The 24,160-nt window shown below is 36.0% G+C and overlaps 2 protein-coding genes and 1 long non-coding RNA gene across 6 annotated transcripts; 2 read left to right on the forward strand and 1 right to left on the reverse strand.

Annotated features, from left to right (window-relative positions):
• Positions 1-538: 538 nt before the first annotated feature.
• On the reverse strand, positions 539-1,211 carry LOC114156227 (uncharacterized). Its single transcript, XR_003597914.1, has 2 exons — positions 1,128-1,211; positions 539-925 (listed from the first exon to the last, which is right to left on the reverse strand). It is a non-coding gene; the product is annotated as an uncharacterized LOC114156227 (long non-coding RNA).
• A 71-nt stretch (positions 1,212-1,282) lies between these two features.
• On the forward strand, positions 1,283-20,951 carry LOC114156172 (GTPase IMAP family member 4-like). 2 transcript variants are annotated; one of them, XM_028036447.1, is made up of 4 exons: positions 1,283-1,448; positions 2,010-2,565; positions 9,324-9,565; positions 20,640-20,951. In XM_028036447.1, exons 1-4 carry the CDS (start codon positions 1,427-1,429, stop codon positions 20,810-20,812), a joined length of 993 nt encoding a protein of 330 aa, XP_027892248.1. In that variant the 5' UTR covers positions 1,283-1,426; the 3' UTR covers positions 20,813-20,951. The 2 variants fall into 2 exon arrangements, with proteins under 2 accessions (XP_027892248.1, XP_027892256.1); XM_028036455.1 differs by lacking the exons at positions 1,283-1,448; positions 2,010-2,565 and adding exons at positions 4,217-4,323; positions 5,434-5,521 and having other exon boundaries at positions 8,807-9,565.
• LOC114156208 (GTPase IMAP family member 2-like) lies at positions 19,346-23,796 on the forward strand. 3 transcript variants are annotated; one of them, XM_028036515.1, is made up of 3 exons: positions 19,346-19,609; positions 22,894-23,468; positions 23,502-23,796. In XM_028036515.1, exons 1-3 carry the CDS (start codon positions 19,582-19,584, stop codon positions 23,634-23,636), a joined length of 738 nt encoding a protein of 245 aa, XP_027892316.1. In that variant the 5' UTR covers positions 19,346-19,581; the 3' UTR covers positions 23,637-23,796. The 3 variants fall into 3 exon arrangements, with proteins under 3 accessions (XP_027892316.1, XP_027892307.1, XP_027892300.1); XM_028036506.1 differs by adding an exon at positions 22,099-22,105 and having other exon boundaries at positions 19,346-19,584; positions 22,894-23,796; XM_028036499.1 differs by having other exon boundaries at positions 22,894-23,796.
• The last annotated feature ends 364 nt before the right edge of the window (positions 23,797-24,160 follow it).

Below are 24,160 nucleotides of genomic sequence, written 5' to 3' on the forward strand. Positions count from 1 at the left end.
CATGACAGAGAAAGCCCTGTCCCCTCTGAGCTTCCTTCTTGATCTCGGTACCTCCAAAAGCAGCTGATCTGCGGACCTAAGAGACCGATAAGGTATGTATGGGTGAAGAAGCTCAGAGAGGTAAGCCGGGGCAAGATTATGTAGTGATTTAAAAACAAACATAAGAATTTTAAAATGAATCCTAAAATATACCGGCAGCCAGTGAATATATATATATATAAAAAAATATTTTATATATATATATATATATGTATATATATATATATATATATTTTTTTCCCCTCCGATTTTTATTTTACGACAATCCCACAAAGTCCTGCAGTGTGTGGTGTGTTGCGTGGTGGTGTGTTAAATATGCCCGATTCAACTTGGTCTCGGTCCGATTGTCTCAGCCTGTGGGGTTTTTCCGCGGTGACGTAACGGAGAGGAATCCCAAACAGTTGTCATGGCAACTGAGAGTCCGGTGGACATCGGAGGTGATATGTGGAAATGTTTATTACTATATGTAAAAGTTATTTTTATATATGTTTATTATACGTGGTTTTGTTTATTCAGTTAAAAATGTTAACTACGAGAAAACATGCTGAAAAAAGTAAAATGCAACTCCTTCATTACACGAATGGAAATAGAATAACATTTATATGGGAAATGCAGTTTCAGAATAAAATTTACATTAATGTAAATTAATTACCTATCACACATACTAGAACTTTGCTACATTAAATCTGTCATTTTAACATAAGTCGGTCATGCTGAGTGTTCGTCGAAACATTTATTTAGTATTTCCATCAGGAAAATGTTCTTCAAATCTGTGTAACCAGGTTCTGGTTCGCTCCACTGTACCAGGCCGGCCCAAGTAACCCCTGCGTTGTGTAGATTTTTTAATGAAGACGAGAAGTTTCTGGCTGATCAGGCAGTTTATTTCCTGAATGAGAACATATGGGGGTTCAAATCAGAGAAACGGCTCAGCTTCACTCAGCACACTACAACAGAGCGTAAAGTTAGCCTTTAGCTTAGCACATGAAGTGTTTTGCAATATTAACTAAACTAAAAGTACAAACATTGGTGCCAGGAACACATCTAGTAAATTTCACACTATTTGTCAAACGCAATTGCGAAAACTGCACCTCTTGTGCAGTTTTCACAGACTGGCACCGAGTACACGAGCCAGCAACATTTAACCAGCCACACAGAGAGGGGGCGCTATTTCCCCATTGCACTGATACAAATAAAGCAAGAGGAATTCTACAACTTAAACCTAAACACTGTTACATCTGCATGGTTCTGACAGTGACTGTTGGCAGAGACAGTCCAGTCTGGAACCAAACTGTGAAACAGCAGGAATCAAAAAGTTAAAGTTTTCACTACCAAGAAATCAACAGCCACACATCATCCCAGATCAACTGCCTGCAAGAGGACAATAGCAATGACCAGCCATCGTTCAGTTGGTAAGAAAAATACATGATTTATAACTTATGATAAAATGGAAATTCTATTATGTCACGATGAGCCACAACACAAGTTAGTTTGTTAAAAATGTTTCATTTTTATGGGTGGACATAAACTCAAGAAGTTGCAGAATCAATTTGCAGTTTTCTATTTGGAGGCTTTAAATGACATCCATGAAAAATCAAAGATTCATTACTCAAATAAGTTAGTAAATTAATGAATAAATTAATTATACTTCTGAAAACAAATAATTGGAGAAACGCATTTTAAGAGTTTTCAAAGGTCCAATTTACTGCTTGCGTACTGAAAGTTTGCGAAAGGCTGCAAACCTTGATGTGGCTGTAGATCCTCGAGTTGAATTCTGGTCTCAGGCACATAATCACATTAAAAATAATAATATTAATAATAAAACTTCCATGGACATTTGGATAAACATGGACATTTGTTTATTGCAATAATGAAAAAATATTTTAAAATGAATCTTTCTTGGCAATAGATTGTGGGAATAAGTCTGATGTAAATGTTGCTCTGCAGCTCCTGAACTGCTGTGTTGTTTTCAGAACCAGAGTCCAACCTCAGAGTGGTGCTGGTGGGTCAGGAAAGAGTCGGGAAGAGCTCAGCAGGAAACACCATCCTGAGAAATAAGGAGTTTAACTCTGAAGACGGTCTCAAGCTGCTGACTCTGAGCAGTAAGAAGGCAGAAAATGAAGTTTTGTCTCGTAGAGTCTCTGTGGTGGACACGCCCGGACTCTGCAGCTCTGTTCTTAAACCAGAAGAAGTGAAAGCTGAGATCCAGAGAGCTGTGAAGCTCAGCTCTCCTGGTCCTCATGTTTTTCTGCTCACCATCAAGCTGGGAAGATTCACTGAACAGGAGGAGAGAGGATTGAAGATGCTGCAGGAGATTCTGGGTCCAGAGGTTTCCAAGAACATCATGATTCTGTTCACCCACAGAGACCGACTGGAACAAACAGGCATCGATATTCATCAGTTTGTACAAAGAGATGAAAACTTGCAGAAACTGGTTAAGAGCTGCAGTGGGATGTATCATGTGTTCAACAACAAGAAGATGGAAGACAGGAAGCAGGTCCAGGATCTGCTGGACAAAATAGATTCACTCTCAGACAGAGGACGTCGTTATTATCAGAGGCAGAGTTCTCAGATCACTTACTTTAGATGGGCTCAGTTATTGTGGTCAGACTGGAGATTCAAACTGGGAGTTTGCTTCCTGTGCTGTTGGATATTGAGCGCCATATTGAGTCGGTGGAGAAAAGAAGAGATGAAGTAAAAAGTTACCTGAGGAAGAAGGTTTTATGGAAAATGTCAGTGTGAATAAAATGATCATTATCCATTACAATCCAAACATTTGTTGTATTTTAATGGATTTAAAAATAATAAAACATCTTTTGATTCTTTCTGGTTTTTTGTCATAGATTTGAGTCTTACAACAAAACGTTTGCGGCAGCAAGATGTATGAGATTCAGTTCAGAAGAAAATATCCAAATTCTGGGTCTCATTTTTATCCAAAAACATCTACAGAAACGTTATTTGCTACTTTGTCTTTAATTTTATTGTTTGAAACTCTGGTCTTTGTGTTTTTCTTATAATCTGTTAGATGAAGCAGACCGTTCACACCTACAACAATAAGTCACTGTTAATGTCTCATCTGAGGAATCAGCATCAGACCAAGCAAGAGGCCTGTAGCTACGGGGACGGGGTTTGTTTAATCAAGCAATGAACAAACTTACCAAGGAGATCAGGGCAACTAAAATACAATACAATAAGAAACTAAACAGTTTCTCATCTAATGACCCAGTTTGGAGGATTTTACACAACATAACTTCAGACCACTTCATCTCCATAAATAACGGGCAAATTTGAATAATCTGCATTTAATTATTAAATCAAAAATAATAAAACAACTAGTCAGATATTTGTTTTTCAACAATTAAGGCTTCCTTTCTTTAGACTAAAACCTATAATGTTTAAGTTATTTTTAATTTAAAATCCTGAAAAATTATTGATCATATTTTGATTTACTAGTTAATTAAATGTAGATCTTAGAGATGTGATTAAAACTATGTTTTATTACAGAAAAATAAAAGATTAAATTAATAAACATAATATAAAGTTGAGTTATTACAGCAGGAAAACTCTGGGAGGTTTTCCACCTCTCAGACACAAGCTTTTCTGAAAGTAGATTTTATTAAAAGTTTTAGAATATTCTATAAATATTGATTGTAGTTTAGTCACAACACAGTTTTGTGTTTTAATAACTGACATATCCCCAATGTCGTTTTTTTTACACATGCAGTGACAAGGAGGCGTCGGCAGGTGGCGCCATTTAATCATTCATACACAGATTTGCCAAGGGAACTTTTACGCATATTTACAATTTAATTAAAATCTATTTATAATGTTCAAATTGACAACATATTCTCTTATTTACAAGAACTGACCCAATTCTCAGATCAATATACTTACAGAAGCAAATTAAATTAATTTACATGCTTTCCTGTTTTAAATACTAAAGTTCCTTCAAACAATAACTACTTTGTAAACAGTGAGAGACTTGAATAATATCCCATTTAAAGATAAAACGAAGGTTGTTTAAATTATTATTGGTGTCCAATTTAATCAGATTTTGTGTTTCAAAGACATTTGACTGTTTGTCTCGTCTGAATCCAAAAGTAGAAAATCAAAAGTCATGCAGGTGATTTAGACCAAGGAACCTGATTCATGCATTTTCTTACCACAACAAGAAGATGAATGACGCTGTGGGTCTAACAGGGAGAACAAGTTTCCTGGTTCTGGTCAGAATAAACGAGCTCTTGCCAGAGTAACTTTGTATCAACTTACTTCCTCTGTGATCCACAGGTAGGATAAAAGGCAACTTTTATAAGCCGATTTAAAATGTTCTGTAAATATATAAAGATTAGTTTTGTGTTTAATTTGGACAGTTTTATATCAGCGTTGATCTGTTGCTTTTTGTTGTTGGAGCCTCCGGATTTTGGATTTATTTAAATCGCTTGATTAATCAATGTTGTGTTTGTATTTCGTAGTGCTGTAGTATTTTTATTTCTCATAAAAGTGTATTTATTTGTGGTAGGCTTGATCTCCTTTGTAACTGCTGTAACGGCTATATCTGCCCAACGTTAGTGATTAAGAAAATCGTTGTAACTGAACAACATTCATGTTTACTGGAATGTTTAGTTCAGTTTGGTTATGTTAATTTAGGATTAGATTCTCTAATTTTTTGGGGGGGGTTTTGCTACTATGTTATTTTATTTGTGCATTTTGTTTTATTTCTTTGTGGAAACCCCGGATCTTGTTGATTGAATTTGAATTGTATTTTATTTATTTATTAGTTTTTCTTTTATTGAAAATGTGTGTCAGAATAAACGAGCTCTTGCCAGAGTAACATTGTTCAACTTACTTCCTGTTGGTGCACAGGATTCATCTGCCTGTGCACCAGTTGTTACAGGTGTATAACACCTGTACCAGATCCAGGGAATCTGAGCCAGTTTTACTGTTTCTCAACCCGCTACATATTCACCTATAAGATCCTGACGATCCGCAGTTATAGAAAAAAAAAGGATCGTCAAGGAAAGAAGATTCAAAAAGTTTCACTTTCGCTTTTGGCATGAAACCACCTTCGTTTTCACTAAATTGTTCCTATTTTTCTTAGATTGAATCTAATCGGCTGTATTAATGAAAGGTCTAATAAGTGTTGCTACATTTTAATGCTTTGGGTAAAGGAAGGCAGTCTGTATTTTCACCAGCCACAACAATAGGCTGTTTGGTAAAGACAAAGAAAGACCAGGATGAAATTAAATAAAATTAAATGTATTATATGAACACACTGTATGGTTATTAAAAATGTTTTCTCAGATTAATAAAATATGGGAAAAACAAGTTAGGTGATGCTGATGGCAGCATATACAGAGAACTGGTACAGTCCCTTAAAACTTTTGTTTTTCATTTCAGACTGCATCATAACGAACTCTGGTGAATTTTAAAGTGTTTCCTGGATGTGCTGCTTCAATGGATGTGCCATCAACATTCACTGTTTGTGGTAAGTAATCAACATACAACTGCATTTCTTTATTTTCCTTTTAACACGAAACTAAACAAACTAAGTGTATAAGAACATGGCTGTTACACCAGAACATTGTACTTTTAATTGCCTTGTTGCTGAAATAAAATAAATGCTGATTTCAGTTTAGCATTTTTAAAAACATTTTTTAAATTATTTGTATCATTCGTGTTGCTAAATCTAAGATCACAGCTGAGACTAAGAGAAAATAAATGGATGATAAAGTGAAATCAGTTTTCGTCAGTGTTTTCTAAGTCTGGTGGGAAACCAGGTTTAACTTGGGCTCTAAGCTTTGATTTGTCCTTTGATCTGCTTGTTTGGTCCAGATCCAAAATGGACTGCATTTTTCTGAGTTGGTGGGATTTGCTTTCACATTGTCCTTTTTTGCAAATGGACTATAATTTATAAGCCAAGACGTGCAGCTGACAGACATTGCTCCCATTGGACAGAAATGATGGGAAATGGTTCTGAATGTTGAGCAGCAGCTCATTAAACACAGGTTTGTGATGTGATACTTCTAATTTTGGAACGGTGTCAGGAAATGCTGCTGGAAGCTCAATGAGACAAGATGCTGTTTGCTCTTGACCCAAAACATGCTGGCAGCAGCATCACTAAGCAGAAAACAGAAGATCAGACATGATTTCATCACAATCAGTACATGCAGGAATAGCGTTAGCAACACTGAACGGATCATTTTTACCATAATGTGTTTTTGTCAACTTTGGATTTGGCGCTTTTGAAAGTTTGCAATGAGATCTCACAAGCTGAGCTTTAAAAAAAATCATTTTGTAACTGACATCTGAATAAAAATTATCCTGTTAATTATTTTCTAATTCTCCAACAGCTACAGAAAAGACAAACCTCAGGATTGTTCTACTGGGGAAAACTGGAGTCGGCAAAAGTTCAGCAGGAAACATCATTTTAGGGAGGAAAGCTTTTGAGTCTCATCCCTCTTTTTGCTCTGTGACATCAGTCTGTGAGAAGAAAACTGATGATTTTCATGATTTAAATCTGGATGTTATTGATACTCCAGGTCTGTTTGGGACTAAAAAAAGTAATGAAAAGGTTGTGGAAGAGATCACTAGATGCATCAGCATGGCGGCTCCTGGTCCTCATGTCTTCCTGATTGTTCTCCAACCGACCAGATTTACTGAAGAAGATAAAGAAACAGTGGAAATAATTAAGAGAATGTTTGGAGAAGAAGCAGCCAGATACACCATGGTGCTGTTTACCAATGGAGACGAGTTGAAAAAGAGAAACATTAACATAGAAGACATGCTAGAGAAACACCAACCTCTAAAACACATCATCAGTCAGTGCTCCATCCTGGAGAAATTTGAGGATAAATATCATGTTTTTGACAATAATGTTGAGGATTCTGCTGAAGTCAGCAAACTGGTGCAGAAGATCCAAAGAATGGTTCAGCAAAATGGAGGAAGTTACTACAGCAAAAAAATGGTAAAAAGAGCCAAACAAGAAGAAATGTAACGACGGTTCAGATCTGCTGTAGCAGGTAGGACTGGGCGACATGAACTAAAATCAATATATTTAATTATTATTGCCAATTTAACAGATTTTAACACTACAGTGTCTGCAAATAAATTAAGAAAAATTGTATTTTTATTTAAGAGTTACTGATCAAATAAGCATAACTGAACAAGTTTAGAAGTATAAAATAACTGAACTTCCAAGAAGTTGCACTAGAGTTTTTTGTTTTCAGGCATTTTGACTGATGGCTGATTCATCCATTTTCTTAGCAGGGGGGCTTGTGCCTATCTCCAGCTGTCAGTGGGTGGGGTACAACCTGGACAGGTTGCTGGTCCATCGCAGGGCAACAATCATGCACACACCTAGAATTTAGACAGACAGGGAGAACATGCAAAGACCCTAGCTGGGAATCAAACCCAGAATCTTCTTGCTGCAAGGCAACAGTGCTACCAACTGCACCACTGTATTTAATTTTCATTTGATTTAATTAATATTCAACAAGCTGAATAGAAAAACGGTGTAAACTAGTGTTGTAGTCGAGACCACCCAACCCGAGACCTGATCCAGAAGAACCCTCAGCAGGAATAAACTCCCACAGTGGTTCTGTCACAAAAACAGATTCTGCTGAATGATAAATTGTCCCAGAAGTTATTGCAATAAATGATTATATTGTTGCTTTGAGACCATTTGCAAGTGATGTAACACTTACAGCATTTATTATAACACAATACTAATTTAGCATAGCATTTAACACTGATAAATGCTATTTAACAGTGTTAAGATATTTTAATATTCAAAATAAAACATCAGAAACAAAAACTAAAATTAATCATAAAGTCTGTAAACAAAACTGTCCTTCAAAAAAAGCTATTTGAGACATAAACACTTTTGTCATCCAGTTTTTGACAGAAAGAAAAAGGGAAAAATGATAAATCGTGCAAGTGGAAATTATTGAGATTGTTTTAATTCATCATGTTATTAATTAATTTATCACTTATTGTGACAGGCCTAATTCAGCTGCAGCAGATTTGCTCCAAAGCCTCCATAACTCCTCCAGGAAATCAGTTTGAAAAGTTATGAAGGTTTTGCAGCACGTTCAAAGAGAAAAGTTGTTTTTACCATCAGATTATAACAGTGTTGATATCTGACAGAAAATTATAGTGAAGCCACATTTTTGTGAAGATTTGGGTTTTTAAATGCTTTGATTTTAAACTTTTGATCAGCTGATGAGCAGTCTATCTCTGCTTACTGCTTGTTTGCAATAAACTGCTAACTCAATGATTTTTGGTCTCACAGCCATTTCTTCTTTTTGCTGTAGGAAAAATGATGATTTTTTAAAATGATTTAAATTGAGATCAGAGTTAAATTGGCAGGAAATAGATGGACTTATCAGAAAATGGCTGTGAACAAGATGAGAATCTGGTTAATTTCAGGTTTTTGTCGTTCATGAAAGGATATTAATTTGTTTATTAGCTGACCTGTAAGATCTGTTCTAAATAATTATTTGCTAAATACTGGTTTGCTGAACCATAACAAATTACAACATTATTAATTGTTTATAAAATGTTTGCAGAAAACCAAAATAGATTTTCTTACATAAGGATGATTGGCAAAGTTTAAAATAAGTATTATTTTTCCTTTTGTTTTTTTTATAGTTAATTTTACAATTTTGTAATCTACTTAATATTTTTCTTCCATATCATTAAATCTAATCATAACAAATAATTTTGTAATGAATATCTTTAAATTTATTGTTGTTTTCTAATTCTTCAACAGCTGGAAAGGAGCCAGACCTCAGGATTGTTCTTTATGGGAAAACTGGAGTCGGCAAAAGTCCAACAGGAAACACCATATTAGGGAGGAAAGCTTTTGAGTCTAAACTCTCTCTTTCCTCTGTGACATCAGAATGTAAGAAGGAAACTAATAATTTTGCTGGTCTAAATCTGGCTGTTATTGATACTCCAGGCCTGTCTGATACAGATAAGAGTAATAAAGAGATTGTGGAGGAGATCACTAAATGCATCAGCATGGCGGCTCCTGGTCCTCATGTCTTCCTGATTGTTCTCCAACCGACCAGATTCACAGCAGAAGAAAGAGAAACAGTGGAAATAATTAAGACAATGTTTGGGGAAGAAGCTGCCAAATACACCATGATCCTGTTTACCCAGGGAGACGAGCTGAAAAAGGCAAACATTAAAATAGAAAACCTGTTAAAAACATCCCAACCTCTAAAACACATTGTCAGTCAGTGCTCTGTCTTGCAGAAATTTGAAGATAAATATCATGTTTTTGACAACAATGTTGAGGATCCTGCTCAAGTTGGAGGACTGGTGCAGAAGATCAACAGAATGGTTAAGAGAAATGGAGGAAGATGTTACACTAATGAAATGTTCAGAGAGCCAGAAAGAGCCAAGCAAGAAGAAATTAAACGACTGTTGAGAGAAAATCCAGACATGAATCCTGAAGATGCAAGAAGGCAGGCAGAGACAGACAACTTATTTATCCGTTCTGTCCTGGAGGCTACTGCTGCAGGAGGTCTTGCTGGAGCCATGAATCCTAGACGTTCAGTGAAAGAGGAGGGATGTTTTATACTGTGATGGTGTTGTGATGTTTTGGTCACAGTTGATTAAACCCTGATTTTAATTAATAACAAAATCTGTTCCAGTAATAAACAGATATTTGATCATGTAATTAGTTGCTGTAATGTTTGAGCAGCTGTGGTTGAGCTGAGGAAATAAGAGTCATCATCTCATTATAATGAGGTTGTTGGTTTGATTCCTGTTTCCATCAGTTTCATCTTCAACTGTTAACCCTGATCAACAGAGCATGAACATATGAAATAATGTACAGGAGCGTTGAGCTGACAATATGAGAACCAATACAGTTATATTAATAATAAATTATTATAAGCTGCTGATTTTTTATTTTAGACCTCTGTGATTAATTATTAATTTTTTTAATCTGGTAATTAGTGATGCAAGATTACCTGCTGGATTATTTAACGATCTTAACATTCTGTTTACTCTCCTTGTCTTACGGGCCAGAAATGACCCAGACGACCAAAACCCTAAAATAAAGCAAATTAATTGAATTTTAAATGCAAAATATATTTTGGACAATGAAAGAATCTGTTATTTATCAATTCAACTCAATTTAATTCATTTTTCATTGTTTCTACTTTGAACATCTTCAGCACAAGAAAATGTCCAACATGTTTTGTTGAACATGTTGAAGATCCCATGAACAGAAGGTGGCAAATGTACAACACAGGACCTGTTGGGCAGTGAAACGTTTACTAGGACTTCAGCAAAGAACCAACTAGGAGAACTCAGATTCAGAATACTGTAATATCCTCTATTCCTAATTTATCTTTATTATGTCTGAGATGATTTTCTGTTGTGTTTGGGAACTTGATGTGGGGTTTAGCTGCAGAGTGAGAGTGCAGATAAAATGCAAGTTCAATTCGTACATCAATCCAGGTCCATTGATATGTGTGTAGGGGTGTGTGTGTGTGTGTGTGTGTATTAGAAAGAGAGTTTCTGTGTGACCTTTGAACTCTTTCTGGTATTTAAATGCTTTTATAATTCACGGGTCAAAAATGGCCAATAACACAATCCTTGTACCCCAGTGGTGTAAAACCCACATGGAAATATAAAAGAAAGTTTCACTTTTTCTAATGATGGGGTTCATTTAGGAAAAGTCATAAAATTTAAAGTCAAAAAAAGATCATTTAGGGAATTTTTTTCTACAGCTAAACATGCTAGTGGGTCACTTTTAACCCACAAGACAAGACAAGGGTTAATTAATATTTAAACTTTCTTTGAGATCAAGGCACAAAGGAAGATGATCAACATCTAATCATTATTCTTTCTTTTTGCTACTCCAGTTGTAACAAATCTTTGAAATGCTAAAGATTAAGTACTTATTATTATTTATTGCCTCCAGTTTCTCTTAAATGCCATTCTAATAATGACAATTCTTTATTTTGACAAGTAATCTTTTGTAGATTTATGTAACATATGTTAAATACTCAAATTATGAGTTTGGGACATTGTATTTATGTACAGTGGGCCAAATACTCTGTTGTACCACAAACACAAAAACCCTTAAAGATCAATTTCCCTGTATAGTCAGATATAATACTTCAATATTCTAGTTTATTTAAACTTATAAATGCATAATTTTTTATATTTATATGCCCTCACAGAGGTTCTATTCTAAAGTTTTGTGGTAAAATCTTAAATTAGTTTTCTGACCTGAAAAACGAAAACTTTGAAAACTAAATTACAAAAACAAACTAAATCATGTTACACAATATTTAAAACTTATGGAAAGTTTATTAAAGTCCTGCAGGATCAACGTTTACATGTTTATCTGTCTTTTCTGCAGATGAAGCCTCTAGTGCCTCACTGTAGATTTTCTCAGGGACAGTTTTTACTGTTCCTGGTTTTCTCAGAAAATAAACTTCTGAATTTATCTGTATATAAGTTTGAATCAGCTGGATTCTAGATAAGATGTGGCTCATTGTAAAGATCATTTAAATTACACTGGCAGTGAATTTGTGGATTATAGAAAATTAATTCATTGAGATTTTGTGGAAAATAGATCCAGAATCAAGAAATGATATTTATCTTTGTTGTAATAAATATTCTGATTAAATGGACAGTCTGTGACTCTTTTTACTGTTATCACACATTTTGCTTTCTCTAATATCTTATATATATATATCTTCTAATATATATAACAACAATACACTGAAATAACAGCAGGGATCACGAAGGGGGATCTAACTTGAATGATCTTTAACCCTTTCATGCATAGTGGTCACTACAGTGGACAGCTATCTACAAGCCATTTTCTCGTGCTCCTTGTGGATTTTTATGTTCAAAATGCACACAGACCACTGAAGTGGACACTAATGCATCATAAAATACACTATCAATTACGGGGCATCAGCTGAAAATGTAAGAAATTATTTTTGGTAAATCCAATATGGCTGACAGACAAAAAAGCCTGCTAACCGACCCTGTCCCTTCTTCTACTGTAGACGACTCCTGAAGGTAAAAAAAATATTGTGATGTCGGACAGCCCCTAAACAATACTACTAATGCATTTTTCGAATAACAACTTTGTACTTGGAGAAAATTACAATTGATCACCTAAAAAAAAGAAAAAAAAAAATTCCTACCTTTTTTTTATGCCTTAAGAAAATTTAAAAAAGGAAAAAATTCCTGACACAAATGATCATTATTCATGCATGAAAGGGTTAAGTTATTAATTAAGAATTATAATCAGGTATTTGGTTTCTTTGCACTTTGAAAAGAAACTAGATAAGAAATTTTGCTTTTCAATTATTCTTGATTATAAAACCTGACAATTTGTTGATCAAATTTTTTATCTACTATTAAACAAAGAGCTGGATGAAACCACTGCAATCATTTCTTATTGCTACAAAATAAAAGGTAAAAATTTTACACTTTTGCAGACAGAGAATAAGGTTCAGTCACTGCAAATTCTGGGAGGTTTTCAGACACAAGCTTCTCTAAAAATATATTTTATTTAAAAACATTGGAAGGTTTCATAAATATTGTCTGTAGTTTCCTCATAAAATTATTTTAGTGAGTTTTAAGAGTTGACATGTTTCTCCAATGTTGTGTATTGTAAAATGCTATGACAAGATGGCGCCGGCAGGTGGAGCTATTTAACCATTCAGTTCCAGTTAGTACCTGGCAAGTTTTGGATTTAAAAATGAGGGAAATGTTCCGCCGTCCCAGCAGTATTTTAAGACAGATTTATTAGAAATATGAAGTAACTGTCTTTCAGTTGCTTACAAACTCCATTTAGGTGTTGAGAATCTGAAAGGCTTATATCTTTGTTAACATGATGTTAACATTCCTGTGTACGTCTTAGAGCCTAAATGAAAACACAAAGGGAATTAAATCACATTCTTTTATTTTACATATCTATATCATATAATCCATTTGAGTGTCATTTCAGGTAGAAATTGCATTTCAATGGGCAGAAAATGGGTCTTAATATTTTGGCAGAATTTATTTTTTTGTCATTTTTTCACTGAGACACAGAATGAATTCAGCCTTATAGAGCATGTGTGCATAAAATACCTGAGCCTTAATGCTTCAAATGTTAAAACATGACCTTTCTGAAGTTAACAAATTAAATACAGGTTTTTTTTTAAAGTTTAAAATCTTTTATTTTATTTGGCTACATCTATCATAGGACAGTAACAAACTGGGAGGACTGGGATCAAACCAGTTAGAGGCCTTCTAGTGGGAAAATGCTGTTGGACATGCTAGTAAAATAAAAACCATTAAAAAGTATTAATACATGCTGTGATCTTCTTTTAGCCAAGATGCTCCCCTTTTTATAATAGTATGAGCAAACGCTGCACTAGGATCAATAATCTATACAAATCAACAAAAGAATGATCTATGAAAGGAAAATTCAAGTTTTGGGATGATTTAGCCAGAATCCAGAGTTAAATCTAAAAATGTGAACTTATCAGAAAAAGGCTGAGGACAAGATTTAGTTCCTAAAATAAGTCAGAACTCCAGCAGCAGCGTTCTGGATCTGATTGAGTTTTTATTCAGACCTGTGAAGACACTGTTGCATTAATTAATGCGAGTAAAGGTAAACGTATGGATAAGTTTGTCTAAATCTCGCTGAGACATTAGTCCTCTAATCCTGGAAATGTTTCAAGGCCGACTTTGTAACTGTCTTTATGTGGTTCTGAAGGTTCAGGTCAGAGTTCATCACTGGATTTCAGGCCTGATTTCTCATTTCCACCTGTAATAACTGAAGCTGTGTGTTAACTCTAGATGGTTCATCTTTAGGTCCAAAGATACTTCAGTTTTGTTTCATCCACACATTTATCTGTTCAGTGATTGGATGGGTTCAGACCCCTTGTGACATTGAAATGTAGAGCTGTGCATTTTCTGCATAGTTATAATAACTAATCTTATCTGTTGTTATAACCTGAGTTAGAGAGAGCATGCAGAGATTTAAGAAGCTGTCTGTATCTTGGCTCTGCTATGACCTCAAGTTTCATGACAGCAAGTCTTGTTTTTCATGGTCTAATGATTTTTTACAATACAATGCAGGATTTATCTGATAGGATTTTTAAAAAATCTAAAAACTGGGCAACACAAACTGGATCAGACACATTTCTCTGTAAGTCAAGCCCACAGTGTTTTGTTATGGGGAAAGAACATTACCTTACAAATAAGATACCTTCTAAGTGGAAATGAAACCAGTTTGTACTTTTTTAACTATCATGTGGCAAATCATTTGTCTCCACTTAAAAGTAATAATAGAAGATGATAAGAAGGTACAAAGCCAGGGTTATTCATGGTTTCAGTTATATCAAACATCCACTTTATTTAAAGAAGTTGAAATATCACATTTGCAATAACTGTAACAGTACCTGAGTATTTGGGTCTTGCGTTTTGGGTTCTGTTTTTAGTTATGTTTTTTATTCATAGTATGGTAATTTTCTGTTCATTTCTCTCTGGTCATTATTGCCAAGAGCGTTGTTGACCAAGTCCAGTCCTGAAGAGATAGAGCCACGCTCCAACCCTCCTGAATCAAATGACTGAATTCCTCTGCCAGTTGTTATTAATCTGTAATGATGAGCCATTTATTTGATTCAGGTGTGTTGGTGATTTGGGCATCCCTGGTCTAAAAGGTGTAACCATGTTAGTTCATCTCTGTCTGATTTGTTTCTTGTTTTTATTATTGCCTTCTGTTCTATGTGCATTTGAATTTAGCTTCTTTAGATTAGTGTTTGTTTTTTCTGCATGGTTTATTTATGCTTACTTCACCTTTCCTCATGTTAATAAAATTATTCCCTGAGACTGCCAGTTTTTCCTTATCACCTACGTCCTGTTACTTATCAAGCAGTTGTTTTTTTTATTTTTTCAGAGCTGAATTAATCGATTTTATGTCTGTTTTTGTTTGTTTTTTTACTTCCATGGTTGTTACTCCATTTTGTGTTCTGTTCCATATCTATAGCTGACTTCTATTACTAATATTTTTGTCCTTCTCCGTGTGGAGAACCAGCTACTGGGGACTTTAGCTCAATAGACCCCCGCTCCCCTTCTTTTAAAATATCTGATAGTCTTTCCTTTAAATATTTTTGTTAAAAAGTATTATGTGTTCATTGTCCATGTTAGGCTGTGTACTTAAATGTACATTGCTGCATTCATAAGTGAGATACGATCGATAGCTCAGTCAGGACTGCAGCTAAGTTAGCAACAGTGCTGGAGAACATATGATTTTTTTTCTGCAGGCACCAGCTGTCTTTGCCTTGGCTTTGCTATGACCTCAAATTTCGTGACAGTAAGTCTTGCTTTTCATGGCCTAATGATTTCTTAAAATAAGCAACAGATACAAAAGGGCTTCTGATGAGAATTTTGTTCTTGTTACCATCTAAAGACGACATAAACTTGATCAGGCACATTTCTCTAAGTCAAACCCAAAGTGTTTTGCTATGGGAAAAGAACAGGAACTTACAGATAAAATACCTTCAAATGACAACAAAACCAGGCTGTCCTATTTTCAGACTATCACTTAGTTTATCATTTATCGCTTAAACCACTGAACTAACCACCATGCCTCTGATATGGTTTCACATTCAAGATCTCATTGAAAACAATAGAACATCACTCATTTTCATATTGTTTTCTTAATCGATTTTGAGCACATATTTTATTTTTGCCACTAAGTTGAGATAGATGGATGTGTGCATGTTAAATTGAGCAATAATTTGCTTAGCATACATTCACTTCTCAAATCTATGTCAGATTTTTATTGGTGGTACCAGGACTGGTGAAAAAAATTCTTAGTGGCTCTGATGTACCAGATTTTTCACCTGGGTCCAGTATTAGGATTCAAATGAACAATAGGAAAATCACGACAGTTCCACAATAATACAACACACTTCAAAATAACATGAGTTAAACTAGACAACAGTAAAAGGTCTGTTCAGAAAAATATCCAGTATTTAATCACTTTATCAGTGTCAGCAGCTAACATTGAGGGTGCATTCACACCAGCCCTGTTTAGTCCACTTTAATCGAATTCTAGTTTGTTTGTTTGTCTGGAAAGTTCAGTTCGTTTGGGGAGGTGTGAATGTGAACTCTGGCACAGTTTGAATGCAGTGTGATTGCAACCAGACTGGAAACTGCTCCAAAAGCAGGAAGCTAACTACCATGCTGGGTATTCTGGTCTCATTCTGTGGGTTAGCAGAGATAATGAGCCAAAGAATGTGTGTTATTCACCTGAAAGAGAGCAAACATTACACAAGTTCAAAAATTTAAAAAATCATTTTGTGAAGAACAAGATGAGATAACAAGGAACATGAGGTTGTGGATTTTTGACCATTGAGCGCCTACTGACTGCACCACACTCCCTTATCAACCCAGCCAGCTGATTATGAGAATCAGATACCGATGTGTCAGCTTCCCAGCTTCTCTCCACAAAGACCCTCCTTAGTCAAAATGTGAGCAGCAGCGTTCAGGATCAGCTGCAGCTGGAGGATTTTTTTTGTCAGACCTGTGAAGACGTTGTTGCATTAATTAATGCGACTAAATACTGCTCAAAAAAATAAAAGGAACACTTAAACAACACAATATAACTCCAAGTAAATCAAACTTCTGTGAAATCAAACTGTCCACTTAGGAAGCAACACTGATTGACAATCAATTTCACCTGCTGTTGTGCAGATGGAATAGACAACAGGTGGAAATTATTGGCAATTAGCAAGACACACTCAATAAAGGAGTGGTTCTGCAGTTGGGACCACAGACCACTTCTCAGTACCTATGCTGTCTGGCTGATGTTTTGGTCAGTTTTGAATGTTGGTGGTGCTTTCACACTCGTGGTAGCATGAGACGAACTCCACAACCCACACAGGTGGCTCAGGTAGTGCAGCTCATCCAGGATGGCACATCAATGCGAGCTGTGGCAAGAAGGTTTGCTGTGTCTGTCAGCGTAGTGTCCAGAGGTTGGAGGCGCTACCAGGAGACAGGCCAGTACACCAGGAGACGTGGAGGAGGCCGTAGGAGGGCAACAACCCAGCAGCAGGACCGCTACCTCCGCCTTTGTGCAAGAAGGAACAGGAGGAGCACTGCCAGAGCCCTGCAAAATGACCTTCAGCAGGCCACAAATGTGCATGTGTCTGCACAAACGGTTAGAAACCGACTCCATGAGGATGGTATGAGGGCCCGACGTCCACAGATGGGGGTTGTGCTCACAGTCCAACACCGTGCAGGACGCTTGGCATTTGCCAGAGAACACCAGGATTGGCAAATTCGCCACTGGCGCCTTGTGCTCTTCACAGATGAAAGCAGGTTCACACTGAGCACATGTGACAGAGTCTGGAGACGCCGTGGAGAGCGGTCTGCTGCCTGCAACATCCTTCAGCATGACCGGTTTGGCAGTGGGTCAGTAATGGTGTGGGGTGGCATTTCTTTGGAGGGCTGCACAGCCCTCCATGTGCTCACCAGAGGTAGCCTGACTGCCATTAGGTACCGAGATGAGATCCTCAGACCCCTTGTGAGACCATATGCTGGTGCGGTTGGCCCTGGGTTCCTCCTAATGCAGGACAATGCTAGACCTCATGTGGCTGGAGTGTGTCAGCAGTTCCTGCAAGATGAAGGCATTGAAGCTATGGACTGGCTGCCCGTTCCCCAGACCTGAATCCGATTGAGCACATCTGGGACATCATGTCTCGCTCCATCCACCAACGTCACGTTGCACCACAGACTGTCCAGGAGTTGGCGGATGCTTTAGTCCAGGTCTGGGAGGAGATCCCTCAGGAGACCATCCACCACCTCATCAGGAGCATGCCCAGGCGTTGTAGGGAGGTCATACAGGCACGTGGAGGCCACACACAATACTGAGCCTCATTTTGACTTGTTTTAAGGACATTACATTAAAGTTGGATCAGCGTGTAGTGTTATTTCACTTTAATTTTGTGTGTGGCTCCAAATCCAGGCCTCCATTGGTTAATAAATTTGATTTCCATTGATGATTTTTGTGTGATTTTGTTGTCGGCACATTCAACTTTGTACAGAACAAAGTATTCAATGAGAATATTTCTTTCATTCAGATCTAGGATGTGTTATTTGAGTGTTCCCTTTAATTTTTTGAGCAGTGTATAAATGCATGGATGAGTTTCTTTAGATCTTGCTGTAACACTAGTCTTTTAAGCCTGGAAAAGACCAACTTTGTAACTGTCTTTATGTGGCTTTGAAGGGTCAGATCATAGTCCATGAAAAACCCTGTAAAATCCTCTGCATTGTCATGCTAAGTGGAGAAACTTCTCCTCAACTGTCAGCGTCGCCATCAACCACTTTATCACCAAATCACTTTCTGGCATCTGTCTGATGACTCTTAAATACATTAAATTCAGCTATGCTTGTTTGCAACATGTTTATTATTGTTTTCCCAGCAACCACAGACAATTGGATATTTAGCTTTAATTCTCGAGCGTTATCAGGAGCGCCAAAAGAGGACTGACATGAGTCTGAAATTCACTATTGAAGTCAGTTGGTGGAAATGTTTTAATGTAATGTGTAAATAATTCAGATTACATTAAGGCACGCACTATTAAAGAAGACTGACTTTGATAATACAAATTTCTCATTCATATGTCCAAGTGCAACTAAACTTGAATTTTAAAAAAACGAGCCACATACTGGTGATGTCTTACACATCACCATCGTTGCTCATACACTCTCACACACAGTTAATAATACTCATTCTTTAAAACACAATAAAGATTTGATTTTATTTTTATCAGTGCTATGTGAGTTTTCTAAAACATTAAAAGGAATTAAATCTTTTCCATCAATATGTCGTCTAAAGATTTAACCTTTGACCCTTTACCAAGCCAAGAACTCTTTTATGCAGGGTGTCGCATCCAAATGGATTCATCTGAATTTAAAATCTATTCCTTTTGGGACATTTCCAACAGGCTCTTTTGGCTTTTACAGATTTTAATTTTGTGTGTCAGGCAAGACATTTTTTCATATATACACATATATAGTATATATATACTGTATATTATATATATAGAATTCAATTATTATATATTATATACATATACAGTATATATATGGGTTTGGTTGGGATGATGATGTTTTGCATTAGTCATTATTGATGATCAGATCCTCTTGTTTAAGAAGAGGATCTGGGGAGATATTTCCCATTTTTTGGAAATATCTCCCCAACAATGGTGGGCGGGGGTATTTGAGGACCAAGGAGGAGGGGGCTGAAAGGGGGATGCTTATGCCCCCCCTCTCCTCCACACACAAGATGTTGCCCTGGGCAGTTGCCCATGTCCCCCATATCAGAAACCACCACTGTACATAGTTCTGACTCTGACTGCATCAGCAGACAGATTCAAAGGGAGGAGTCTGGAACCAGACTATAAAACAGCATCAACATAAAAAGTGAACCATTTAATACAAAGAAAGAAACCAACAGCCACAGATCATCACAGATCAACTCCCTGCCAGAAGACAGTCAAGATGTCCAAACACACCTCTGATCAACTCGGTAAGGAGAGTTTACGATTTTATACATTATTATCTCTAAGGGCAAACATTATTTACCAACAAAATATATAAAATAAAAAAAATTAGAGCTAGTATTGATGCTACATGTTAGTTGTTTTAATTATTTTTCATTAAATATAAAATACTAAAAAGTATATTTGTGTAAAATACCTTCCAGCCTCAACATTTAGCCTTTAACAAGTGACAGTGATGATTCCCATATAAACTTTTATCTTTTTGCACGAGTTCAGTGATTTAGTTCACTGAAAGGCTCAGCATCACAACACATTAAAGATCTGCTGGTGTATCAACCATCCAGACCTCTCAGGTCTTCTGGTTCTGGTTCTGCTCTGCATCCAGAACCAGAACCAAACATGATGAAGCAGCATTCAGCTTCTATGCACCACAAATCTGGAATAAACTTCCAGAAAACTGCCAAACAGCCGAAACACTGAGTGTCTTTAAATCTAGACTAAAAACCCAGTGGGTTAGAGTCTCTTTAGAAACATCATAAATGAAAAATTAATCAACATTTTGATGTGAAACGATGGCACTTGACAAAATGTAATGATTCAATTATTGACTGTTTTATGATTTTGTATTTTTGTGTTTTTATGATGTGAAGCATTTTGAAATGCATTGATGCTGAAATGTGCAACACAAATAAACTTGACTTGACAAGTTTCTCTCATCTTCTTTAAAGCACAAATCAATTTTCTGTAGGGATCGTGGCCGTGGTGGCATGGTGAAGGTAGACGTCCAGCCATTGCAACATGTTTGGCTCTAAATTCCACATATTTCAGCCAAAGTGACCAAATTCACTATAGTTGATCCTGTAGCTCCAAGTTTGTTGAATATCTGACCTCATAGATTTGGTTTTGTCTTTTACTGTTTCTCTTCTGAAAACCCATCTTTTTACCTGGCATTTCATACGAGAGCTGAAACGATTCATTGAGTGATTTGGGTAAAATCACAGGCAGAGATAAACAACTTAATTATCCATGGTGTCCTTGTGGCTGCTGCTGCAGGAGGTGTTGTTGGAGGTGTTTGTGGAGCAGGTATTGGAGCTATTGCAGGAGCTATCAGGGGACCGATAGGAGCTGCCATTGGAGCTGGTGTTGGAGCTGCTGTTGGATTTCCTGTTGGAGCAGTGCTTGAAGCTTTAGTAGCAGTGAAAAGGATGGGAGGATGTGTTATACAGTGATGATGTGTTTGATACTTTGGCCACAGCTTATTAAACCCTGATTGTCATGAATAACAAAATATGTATCAGTAATAAAATATTTTATCATGTAATTAATTATTTAATAAATATTTCAGCATCTGTGTCTGAGATGAGGAAGGAAGAACCTTTATGTCTTTATTACCAAATTCTTTGTTTCCTGTTTATTTCAGTCTCATGTAAAACTGTCAACAGTCTGAATAATATAGTGAATAAATCTAAATATAACTTGTAGTGTAAATAACCTGTGAGCCATCAATGAGGGTAGAAACAAATAGAGTTACTTTAGCAATACTTTATCTTAAGCTGCTGATTTATTCTGATTTCTCTTAAAGTAAATATTTATTTCTAGTCTGGTGAGTAATAATAACAATCATTACCTGCTGGTTTAACTGGTACCGAAATTTTTAAAAAAAACAAACATAATTAAATTATGGAAGACTCTGTTGCTTTATTAAATCTGTGAGAATTGCACTTTTCTAAATCAAATCAACAAAAACATCAGGTCAAATTTTCAAGCAATTCTAGTTGGGGTTCATTTGATTGTAAAGGATTCACACAAAGATTTAAATAACTTGTGAACATAAACTGTTAATTTTTCATAAAACGTGAAAATGACAGGGTGAGCTGAGAGGATGGACACATGAATGTCATAAAATGGTGTAAATGTAGAGCAGATGATCAAAATACAGAGACTAAAATCCTCAACACACTGAACTGGGTTTGATTCCCAAAATTCTCACATTTGCAACATATTTTCCACTTTCGTGTCTCGATTTCCTTTCTGGTAATTTCAAGAAAAGCCACTAGTTCCTAAATTATTACATAAATAAGAGCGACCCATTAATAAATAGGCTACATCAGTAATCTATTTACTTATTTTGTTGTACAATTGTACTGATAAACAACACACAGTTAATGTATTGAATTCAAATACATTTATATTTATTGTTGTTGTCATAGAAACATTCTGTACGAATAGAAATCACAAATATACTCTATATTTTGTAGTGAAATCTTAAATTAGCTTTCTAACCTGAAATAAAGTTTTGAAAATTAAATTACTAAAACATGCTACACACATCATTTAAAACTTTTGGAAAGTAAATTCTTTTTAAAGTCTTGACAATCAAATACAATTTGTCATTATTATTGTTTTAAATCTCAGTTTCTGATCACAGTTTATCCAGCCAGGATGACTTTATCTGGATAACTCATGTGCTGCTGCCTCAATGTTTAAATGTTCAGCTTTGCTTCCTATTGATGAAGCTGCTGGTTCTAAAATTTAGATTTTTTATGGATCATTTCTACTGAATTGTGTTTCTGCCTGATTTTTTCAAACCAAGTTTTACCAACAGGCAATAAATGAACACATTTATTTAACTGTACTGTATTGAATGTGATTGAATTGCATGTTATGAAATGAGTTTGGCTGAACTGGATTCCAGTAATCAGATATGGACGATTCTAAATTTATTATTTATTCACATTGGCAGTGAATTTACACCATTTATATAAATAAATTCCTTCAGATTTGTGTGTAAATAAGAAAACAAACATGATTATTATTTTATCCATGTTCTAACATGTAAATAAATAAAGAGCTTAAAATAATCTTTGATTCCTTTCATTGTTTTTACACATTTTCAGTTTCTAACAGGCCTGGGATGGTTTCCAGTTACCAGATGGACACTAGATTTAAAAAGTTGTAAATCCAAACATCTATTGTGTTTCATTGTTTACATTTTTAATGATATTCAGACGGTGCAGTTTTCTCCAGTTGTATGTAGTGTAGAGCAGCGCCCCGCCCCCACCTGTTGCTCTAAGCTGTCAGTCAGTTTAGAGCTAATTAATCAGTTTATGTTAACCAGATTTTATCTGTGGTCAGATTTCTACTTTTATTTCACAAACAGCAGAATAGCACAAATTACATCACATTCTAAGAAAACAGATTCTTTGGTGGTTAAAATCATGTTAAATCTGATGTCTAATGCCTGTTACCTATAATACTATCAGAAGCTAAATGTTGCTCTGCAGCTCCTGAACTGCTGTGTTGTTTTCAGAACCAGAGGCCGACCTCAGAGTGGTGCTGGTGGGCCAGGAAAGAGTCGGGAAGAGCTCAGCAGGAAACACCATCCTGGGAAGGAAGGAGTTTAACTCTGAACTCAGTTTGGTTCCTCTGACTCTGAGCAGTAAGAAGGCAGAAGGAGAAGTTTTGTCTCGTAGAGTCTCTGTGGTGGACACGCCCGGACTCTGCAGCTCTGTTCTTAAACCAGAAGAAGTGAAAGCTGAGATCCAGAGAGCTGTGGAGCTCAGCTCTCCTGGTCCTCATGTTTTTCTGCTCACCATCCAGCTGGGAAGATTCACTGAACAGGAGAAGAGAGGATTGAAGATGCTGCAGGAGATTCTGGGTCCAGAGGTTTCCAAGAACACCATGATCCTGTTCACCTACGGAGACCGACTGGAACAAACAGGCATCGATATTCATCAGTTTGTACAAAGAGATGAAAACTTGCAGAAACTGGTTAAGAGCTGCAGTGAGATGTATCATGTGTTCAATAACCAGAAGATGGAAGACAGGAAGCAGGTCCAGGATCTGCTGGAAGAAATAGATTCACTCAGGAAACGTCGTTTTTTCCCCAAAATAATAACTTATTATCTTGGTTATTCTCCCAAGATAACAACAACTGCATTAGTATCTATTGTTCTTGTTATTTCATTAGCAATAGCATTCAAAGTGTTCAGATCAGGTCCTACACAGCAAAATATGAAGCAGAGTGTAAATATTTCATCAATTCTGAGTTAAAATTAAACTTTGTAAAGTGTTAATATTTTAACTCTTTAATAGTGTTAAATATTTGACACAAGATGCCACATAGAGGCACATTTAACAGAAAATTATGTTATTTTCTTTCACTGTAATGTACTTCATGTCATTTTTTACACAATAAAATGGATCTTCAACATTAAAACTGTTATTTATTTTAATTTTTTTATTTTACAAAATGTTAAAAGTACATCCTGTGGGTATAAGCCTAATATATTTCTAACAAGTCTATAGACAATTAATACATATTGGGATGGCAGCCCCACAGTTTCAGGAAGATAAGTATAATTCTCATTGTAACTCAGAAATCTTCTATCACATGGTCTTCTTATAGTTTTAAATATGTACCAAAATGGTTGGAGAAACAGACAAACTCATACAATAATCAACATATTGCAGCAGAATGATGCTGCAATGCTGCCAAACATCTGATCCACAAAATGATGCATTAGCAGCCAATAAAAATCACTCATATAACATTGAAAGACTGTCACACAATTAAT

The sequence above is a fragment of the Xiphophorus couchianus genome, chromosome 2, assembly GCF_001444195.1.
Source record: "Xiphophorus couchianus chromosome 2, X_couchianus-1.0, whole genome shotgun sequence".
Classification (NCBI taxonomy): Eukaryota; Metazoa; Chordata; class Actinopteri; order Cyprinodontiformes; family Poeciliidae; genus Xiphophorus; species Xiphophorus couchianus.

What these genes read in the sequence shown, in the direction of transcription:
- LOC114156172 (XM_028036447.1), top strand. Translation starts at nt 1,427, where the DNA reads ATGACCAGCCATCGTTCAGTTG. An exon ending in CTGGACAAAATAGATTCACT is followed by an intron (nt 2,566 to 9,323) that starts CTCAGACAGAGG and finishes TCATGTTTTTGA; the next exon opens with CAACAATGTTGAGGATCCTG. An exon ending in GGAGGCTACTGCTGCAGGAG is followed by an intron (nt 9,566 to 20,639) that starts GTCTTGCTGGAG and finishes CTGCTGCAGGAG; the next exon opens with GTGTTGTTGGAGGTGTTTGT.
- LOC114156208 (XM_028036499.1), top strand. Translation starts at nt 19,582, where the DNA reads ATGTCCAAACACACCTCTGATCAACTCG. An exon ending in ACACACCTCTGATCAACTCG is followed by an intron (nt 19,610 to 22,893) that starts GTAAGGAGAGTT and finishes TGTTGTTTTCAG; the next exon opens with AACCAGAGGCCGACCTCAGA.